A 9,535-nucleotide genomic window follows, 5' to 3' on the forward strand; every position below is an offset into this window, starting at 1 on the left:
GAAGGTGGTTCATTAAACCCTTGAAACCTCCCCTTAGAAAAATTTATGAATGACTGTGCTGATAAACCCCTTACGTTATTTGATTTTCAAACAGCTGAGCAGAACTGAACGTACTCAGACATTTCGCTCTTTACTTATTCTGATCAACACTAATCTGACACACAATATTTTTAGCGAAACGCAATCTGACTTTCAATAATCCCTACAAAAGAATGGCCCTGACTAACAATAACCCATACCTTTCATGAATCACTTACCTCACAAAAATCTTCGTTACTCGAACTACTGCAATACAGCGAGCGCCAATACTGCCAGCTAAATAAAAGATTCAAACTACTGAAGGCACTAATTACTGAGAGGCATTGTTAGCAAATGAAACATTTTGATAGAGAACAAACAATGTATTTACCTTAATAGAGTTCAAAAGTCATTATATATATATCAGTTCATGACATCCAGTCTTACAAATTTACTCTCTCTGATGGACACACGTCCAGATCATCCGCTGTCAAAACTCCGCCATCTCTCTCCCCACATCCACCACTGCTGGCAGCTCACCTCCAACTGCGCAGTGCTACGCGCTGTTCACATCTAACTGCCCAACACTACAATAGCAATATTGCAACAATGCAGACCAGCCACAGACTTCACACAGCACAGTCAGTGATTTTCATATAGAGCGCTGCGTGGCGTTACCAACATAAAAACCTAAACAGCCTACTTACACACTCTGCCAGGCACTTTATTGTGAATTGCAGAGTAATCACATAGATGGGTAGATGTAGATATTTTTCTTTCTGTAGAACCATGCTGATGATGAAGAGGTTTATAGTTTATTTATTAGTCTGGGGTCATAAGAATGAGGGTATGAGACGGTCGCGGACTTGCTGGTGGAAATCAACACTGCTTCTCAACTTCTGTGATTTAAATACATTAGTGGATATTAATATCATGATGGTCAGACGACAATCTGTAACGCTCTTCAATCGCATAAGACTGCCACGTTCTCACGACCACACCGTGTTGCATGGTGTTCCCATTCGATCAGTCACCTAACGATATGAGTTAGGTTTTTAAGAGTGCATTAAAATATTTCTGCTTTTTCTCATCCATGCTACTAATATAGAGGTTTGTAGTTTACGTCTTTTGTAAGTTTTAATACTAAATCAGGCGATTTCTGTACCTCTACACTCTCTACTTCTCAGTAGCGTAAGAGAAACAACGGTATGACGCAAAACGTTATCTACAACGCACTTCCCACTGGTTGCGAAATTTCTACATTTTCCTATAGCTCGATAAGATATCGCAGATAACACGGATTTAGGAGCGATAATCTGCACATCGTCTCACTATATAAAGCGTAGGTGGTACTGGAGGCTGCATAGTGTACCAACCTGGAAAACAGACGTTTGAGACCCGCGATTACAAGAGCGACATGACGATTCAGAGTAAGTTGTTTTGAAGTAGGTTATGCTGTAAAAAGTATCAATTTAAAATATGCTGTCAGTCACAGGCGTGTCTGACGAAATTAGAACGGTGCGGATGCAGGCTTTCTCGGCGAAATGCACAGCTAGATATTTCTCGGGAAATCAGCCAAGTTGTACCTTCAATTCGGAACATTTAGGCAAGTTTCTTATTCGTGATCTTCTGCCGACGTCAGAAGAAGACAAGTATGAAACTCTTAGAAACAGCGTTCAGAAATGGAGATATTACTCGGCAGAGTTAATCAGACACAAGAATAGATCTTAATTCGTGAAAATAAGTTCTCTGTTTCATATACCAAAACTATGACGATTTTTTAATGCCTGGAACGCCTTTGTTACTAGAAAGTTAGCTCATACAGAAACGTTCATTATTATTTTGTCTTCGCAACCTAGTGCCGAGACAGCTATTCATCTCTGTAATTTATTTTGCAAATTGCAACTTTATAAATCTGGAAAGCTTTTTCATTAGCTACATAACATTTTTTTTCCATTACTGTCGTTCTTTAGATTGATTCTATATCCCCCCCTATGATTTCATTCTGCACAATTTTGTTTTCAGTGTTATCATGTCACATTGACGTGCTACATGATTACCATTACATACTCGAACATGTGCGTCATCGGCAGTACTCCGCAACTGTTGTTTTCTATTTTAACACTCGAAATAATTGTGAATGCAACGGTACATTTAGTATCAACAAGGCCATTCTACTCCGAATGGATTTTCGCAAACATCGATTCCTATCTATTTTAATATTTCCTCAGTGCCATCTCTACATCTGCACTATGTTTTTCGCATAATTCTGTGACAACATATTTCCAACGTTTCCAATTACGATTCAATCGGCCTTCCTGTAGCTTACTTCTATATATTTCCTTACGTTCAGCAAACAGAAATTTGTTTCTCTGTTATAGGCAACAAATGGCTCTGGAAGGTTTTCTATCCTATTTTCCTTGCAGGTACCTTTCTTTGTCTAACATAAATTGCTCATTTGTAGCCCTTCCTTCAGCCTTCTATCTTCCAAAGTACTGCCACATATTTGTTCGGCGGCGCGTACTCCCATTCCGAATTTTCCTTTCACATCCAGTATTATGAGAATAGACCTGTTCTTAACTGCTCGTCCGCTAGTATTAAGTTGATAGAGCGAATGGAAGCCTGTTACTGTGCACGCGAATCAGAGTAGAAAAGCCGTCGTACACTAACACGCCATGGTTAATAGTTCCTAAGTAATGTGACAACTCTCTCTCTCGTTTTTTTAAACTCTCGTATGTTTGATGTACCAAATATTCAGCTTTCCCGTTGCGTTTGTAAATGCTTCAAGAAGCATAATTTCCTTTTAAATTTTGTTCATAGATCGGCTTGTTACACTTTCTTTTAACAGTGAAATTTATTATCTGCAATGACAGAATTTGCTCTAATTGAACATCATTACATGATATTCGAGCCTAGTTAACACTGTGAAAATAGAGGTCTACCTTATAGTAAGTTTTCATGCTAGATGACATGAATGTCTCTTCGAGAGGAAAATCGTTATCCCGACGGCGATTCTTCTGATACAGTTATGTCAGCGTTCGATCGTATTTGGGAACAAATCGGAAAGGGCTACGCACTTAATTCTACAGATCCGACAGGTACACGGTGTCTATAATAAAAGACGCGAGGGTTGGAACTTAAATAGTGGCAACTATTTATCCACATATTTGTAACGATTTATTTATATGTTTGCACCTGTTACTGTCTTTCAAAGTAGTCACCAGCGTTGTGCAAAACCCGTTGCCAGCGATGTGGAAGGCGTAGTATACCGTTAGCAGAGCCTGTTCTGTTGATGGTGCGAATGGAGCGGTCTACTGCCTGTCGTAATCTCTGGAACAATTCTGATTCGAAAGACACGAAGTGGTTATTTCATCTTCGGAATCAAATCAAAGTCACAAGGACTTAAGTCCGGGGAGTATGGTGGATGGTACAGTTCTTGCCGGTCCCATCGACCGAACAGAGCAGCCACAACTTGCGCTGTATGCGCCCGCGCATTGTCGTGCAAATTGATGGGTGGGTTGCGCAGAAAGTGTCGCCGCTTCTTTCGCAAAGCTGGTCGCAGGTGATGCTCCAAAAAGGAACAGTGACACTGTGCATTTACTGTCTGGGTGGAGGAACGTAATGTGTTAGGATAACACCATCACAGTCGTACACGAGAATCACCATAACTTTCACCATAGGGGACTCTGACGCACTTTCGACTTCTGCGGTGAAAGAAGCGGCGACGCTTTCTGCACAACCCACCCATAATTTTGCAAAATGCGGGGGACGCATACAGCTTAAGCTGTGGCTGCTCTGTTCGGTCGATGGGACTGGGAAGTACTGTACCAGCCATTATACTCCCCGGACTTAAGTCCTTGTGACTTTGATTTGATTGCGAAGATGAAGGAACCACTTCGTGGCATTGGCTTCAGAACTGTTCCAAAGATTCGACAGGCATCAGACCGCTCTATTCGCACTATCAACAGAACGGGCTCTGCTAACTATATACTGCGCCTTCCACATCGCTGGCAACAGGTTGTAGAAACGCTGGTAAGGACAGTAACAGGTGGAAACATGTAACTCTTTTGTATCGGTTGTGAATAAATAGTAGCCACTATTTAAGTTCCAACCCTCGTATCTTATATTATGTATATATCAAAGCGGAAAAGGCTGTGGCAGAAAGCACAGAGTAAAAGAGACGTCATCCTCCCCTACTTGCACCATATACACCGCAAGTGTCATTAAGCAGCTCAGTTGTTAAGAAAGAATAGTTAGTAGTTGTTATACGCAAATTTCTCTGGATCAAGTCTGTTTCAAGTGTGTGGCAAATAATGGACTATAGAGTATTACTGCGGAAACGCTACGTCCGTTATGTTGTACATGGTATGTAAACAGCGATACATTATATTTAATAAGTTAGTTAACATTTTTTACATGGAATTTACCTACAATGATATCTCATGAATAGTTTCTATATTAATCCTTTGCCGGCCGAAGTAGCCGTGCGGTTAAAGGCGCTGCAGTCTGGAACCGCGAGACCGCTACGGTCGCAGGTTCGAATCCTGCCTCGGGCATGGATGTTTGTGATGTCCTTAGGTTAGTTAGGTTTAACTAGTTCTAAGTTCTAGGGGACTAATGACCTCAGCAGTTGAGTCCCATAGTGCTCAGAGCCATTTGAACCATTAATCCTTTTGACAAACGTTAATACTACGTCCCCTTCCAACAGCTATACGTTATAACATCAGTGATCAGCAATGTTTTATTGTGGCGCGACCTAAACTCGTTTTTCCTTTGAAAGGGATGAGTAGGCTGTGATTTAGTTTCCCATCAATATCTATCGGAACATGAAATTGTCGAGGGAACGCTAAACACTAATATTTCTTCTTTTCCTTCTTGTTGCCCGACCGTCTATGTGTCGGATAAGCATTATGAAACAAAGAGGCGATAAATACACCAAACTGTGGAGAATATAGAATAGAATTACAATTACAGTACCCCTGTCGACACCAATTGCACTCGCGAGAAATGGAAGTTAGAGGTTCAAAACGAAAAAGATGAGCAAAATTTTAGACGAGCAACTGCTTCCTAAATAAATCATGTAAAAAGAAACTACTATAAAAAAGAATGCAAAGTATTCACACGAAAAGAAAACCGTTCAAACATTATTCCCAAATACTAAGTTACTGTTTCCTGAACTCTAGGCTCCTTTAGCTTTCTCTACTCAACGACCAAAAACAAAACATACATGTTATATTATTTTTACCGACCCGGTGTCACCGAAACTTCATTAAGCATAAGGGATTCATCAGCAGCGACTGCCTGACTAAGAAACTTTAGTCGCAGCTATTTGAACAAGGAATGCAACACTTCAGATTGTTATGGCTAAATAACAGAGACAAATGGATATTAAAAATATATATAAATTAATGTCATACCCCACGAAAATCACTATCGAACTAGCTGTGTACAATGATATAATAATTAAATATTAAGTATATATTACTGCAGAGATTGAAAATATAATATTGCCTTGTTCATGTTGCAGGATTTGTGTTGGCAGTGGCCTACCTATTAACAGGTGTGATACTAGTTTCTGGATCACCCGTGGGAGAATGTCCACCAGTGGATCCGCTGGACCACACTGACCATCTACCGGACGACAAAAACTGTTCAGTGTTCTATAAATGCGATCATGCAGCTCCAGTGTTATTTGTGTGTCCTGACGAACTTCATTTCAATAAAGTACTAGAGGTATGTGACTGGCCAGATGCAGCTGGCTGCACTGCGAATACAGGCGCTAGTTCCACTGCAGCGCCAACTGCAGCTCCAACTGCTGGATCCACGTCTGCATCAACGTCAACTGATAAACCGCAAACCGATGCACCTATCACGTCATCAACATCTAGCCCAGCGGAGGCATGTCCAGCGGTCGGCACGTGTCCACAATATGAAGATGAAAACTCGATTGCTAAGCATCTTCCACATACTACAAACTGCAGTCAGTTCTGCAAATGTGATCATGGTAAACCTGTCACTATGGACTGCCCAGCTGGACTGCACTTCAATGCTGTTCTGGAGGTCTGTGACTGGCCACAAAATGCTGGATGTTCTGGTGGCTCTGGAAGCACGTCAAATCCTACTAGTTCCACACCTTCATCAAGCAATGCAGCCACCACTCAGGCTCCTACTTCAGCACCAAGTTCAACTGCCAAACCTACCACCGCTGCACCAAGCACAACTGCAAAGCCTCCCACAGCAGCGCCAACCACAACAGCTCAACCAACTACAGCTGCACCAAGCTCTTCGTCAACTGCAGCACCCAGCTCACCAGCAACGTCAGACCCATCTGGAAACTGCCCAGCAATTGGTGTCTGTCCTCAATATGAAGATGAGAATTCAATAGCAAAACATCTTCCCCATGCCTCAAACTGCAGTCAATTCTGCAAATGTGATCATGGTAAACCTGTCACTATGGATTGCCCAGCTGGACTACACTTCAATGCTGTTCTTGAGGTGTGTGATTGGCCACAAAATGCTGGATGTTCAGGTGGCTCTGGAAGCACGTCAAATCCAACTAGCTCCACACCTTCATCAAGCAGTGCTGCCACCACTCAGGCTCCTACTTCGTCATCAACAGCCAAACCTACCACAGCTGCACCAAGCACAACAGCTGACCCTACCACAGCTGCACCTACCACAACTGCCAAGCCTACCACAGCTGCACCAACAACAGCTGACCCTAGCACAACTGCCAAGCCTACCACAGCTGCACCAACCACAACAGCTCAACCAACTACAGCTGCACCAAGCTCTTCGTCAACTGCAGCACCCAGCTCACCAGCAACGTCAGACCCATCTGGAAACTGCCCAGCAATTGGTGTCTGTCCTCAATATGAAGATGAGAATTCAATAGCAAAACATCTTCCCCATGCCTCAAATTGCAGTCAATTCTGCAAATGTGATCATGGAAAACCTGTCACTATGGATTGCCCAGCTGGACTACACTTCAATGCTGTTCTAGAGGTGTGTGATTGGCCACAAAATGCTGGATGTTCTGGTGGCTCTGGAACCACAACAAATCCTACTAGTTCGACATCTTCATCAAGCAGTGCTGCCACTACTCCGGCTCCTACTTCAGCACCAAGCACAACAGTAAAACCTACCACAGCTGCACCTAGCACAACAGTTCAGCCAACCACAGCTGCCCCAACGACAACAGGCCAGCCAACCACAGTAGCACCAACCACAACAGTTCAGCCAACCACAGCTGCACCAAGCTCTACAGCCAAACCTACCACAGCTGCACCAACCACAACAGCTCAACCAACCACAGCTGCACCAACCTCTTCATCAACGGCAGCACCTAGCTCACCAGCAACATCAGACCCATCTGGAGATTGTCCTGCAGTTGGTGTCTGTCCTCAATATGAAGATGAGAATTCAATAGCAAAGCACCTACCCCATGCCTCAAACTGCAATCAGTTCTGCAAATGTGATCATGGTAAACCTGTCACTATGGATTGCCCACCTGGATTACACTTCAATGCTGTTCTCGAAGTGTGTGACTGGCCACAAAATGCTGGATGTTCGGGTAGCTCTGGAACGACGTCAAATCCAACTAGCTCCACATCTTCATCAAGCAGTGCTGCCACTACTCAGTCTCCTACATCAGCACCAAGTACAACAGTCAAACCTACCACAGCTGCACCTAGCACAACAGCCAAGCCTACTACAGCTCAACCAACCACAGCGGCACCAAGCTCTTCGTCAACTGCAGCACCCAGCTCACCAGCAACGTCTGTCCCATCTGGTGACTGCCCAGCAGTCGGCGTCTGTCCTCAATATGAAGATGAGAATTCAATAGCAAAACATCTTCCCCATGCCTCAAACTGCAGTCAATTCTGTAAATGTGATCATGGTAAACCTGTCACTATGGATTGCCCAGCTGGGCTACACTTCAATGCTGTTCTGGAGGTGTGTGACTGGCCACAAAATGCTGCATGTTCTGGTGGCTCTGGACCTACGTCGGATCCTACTAGTTCCACACCTTCATCAAGCAGTGCTGCCACTACTCAGGCTCCTACTTCAGCACCGAGCACAACAGTCAAACCTACCACAGCTGCACCTAGCACAACAGTTCAGCCAACCACAGCCGCCCCAACCACGACAGCCCAGCCAACCACAGTAGCACCAACCACAACAGTTCAGCCAACCACAGCTGTGCCGAGCACCACAGCCAAACCTACCACATCTGCACCAATCACAACAGTTCAGCCAACCACAGCTGCACCCAGCACCACAGCCAAACCAACCACAGCTGCACCAACTACAACAGTTCAGCCAACCACGTCTGCACCTAGCACCACAGCCAAACCTACCACAGCTGCACCCACCACAACAGCTCAACCAACCACAGCTGCACCAAGCTCTTCATCATCAACAGCAGCACCTAGCTCACCAGTGACATCAGACCCAACTGGAGATTGCCCAGCAGTTGGTGTCTGCCCTCAATACGAAGATGAGAATTCAATAGCAAAACATCTACCTCATGCCTCAAACTGCAGTCAGTTCTGCAAGTGTGATCATGGTAAACCTGTCACAATGGATTGTCCAGCTGGACTACACTTCAACGCTGTTTTGGAGGTGTGTGACTGGCCACAAAATTCTGGATGTTCTGGTGGCTCTGGAACGACGTCAAATCCATCTAGTTCCACACCTTCATCTAGCAGTGCTGCCACTACTCAGGCTTCTACTTCTGCTCCAAGTTCAACAGCCAAACCAACCACAGCTGCACCTAGCACAACAGCCAAACCTCCTACAGTTGCACCAACGACAACAGTTCAACCAACGACTGTGGCACCAAGCACAACAGCCAGACCCACCGCAGCTGCACCTAGCTCTACTGCGAGTCCTGATGTAGAGCCTTGCGATGCAGTTGGATCTTGTCCTGTGTATGACCAAGACTCTATTGTAAAGCACCTGCCGCACAGAACAAATTGTGGGCTATACTGTAGGTGCAACCATGGTGTACCAATTACGGAAAAATGTCCAGATGGCCTACATTTCAATGCAAAGCTGGAAGTATGTGACTGGCCATCTGATGCTGGATGTCAATAAGTCAGATCTCAATCATCATTGCAACCTACATGAACTGAAAACTGATATGATCATCTGTAATGTTGTGTTATGCTACTTCCTGTAACACTTCGCGCTTCATATTCATTTATTTATTGTGTTCATGTTGAATAATCATTTTTGTAAAGTAATTTCTTTCTTTGTTAAAATTTTGGATTAAAATTTTTACAAAAATATCGTTTTGCGTGTTTGAACATATCTAGCCAACCTCATCTTTGCAAGAGTTGCAAACACAGAAAGTATGCTGATTCAGTAGATAAACTTCTCATTATAATAGGTTCGATTTTCCTTTCCATCCAAGTGATGTCTCATAATTTGCTACGACAAATGCATAAGATCTAGTTGAAAGAGTAGTTCGTTATAAGCGTGACTAAAATGTGCAAAGACTCGTTTTTGCATG

The 9,535-nt window shown here is 43.7% G+C and overlaps 1 protein-coding gene across 1 annotated transcript; it reads left to right on the forward strand.

Annotated features, from left to right (window-relative positions):
- The first annotated feature begins 1,409 nt into the window (after window positions 1-1,409).
- Window positions 1,410-9,203, forward strand: LOC124606329 (mucin-5AC-like). The gene is made up of 2 exons (XM_047138311.1): window positions 1,410-1,448; window positions 5,546-9,203. The coding sequence occupies exons 1-2, from the start codon at window positions 1,436-1,438 to the stop codon at window positions 9,115-9,117; spliced, it is 3,585 nt and encodes a 1,194-aa protein (XP_046994267.1). The 5' UTR covers window positions 1,410-1,435; the 3' UTR covers window positions 9,118-9,203.
- The last annotated feature ends 332 nt before the right edge of the window (window positions 9,204-9,535 follow it).

Source organism: Schistocerca americana, chromosome 3, assembly GCF_021461395.2.
Source record: "Schistocerca americana isolate TAMUIC-IGC-003095 chromosome 3, iqSchAmer2.1, whole genome shotgun sequence".
NCBI lineage: Eukaryota > Metazoa > Arthropoda > Insecta > Orthoptera > Acrididae > Schistocerca > Schistocerca americana.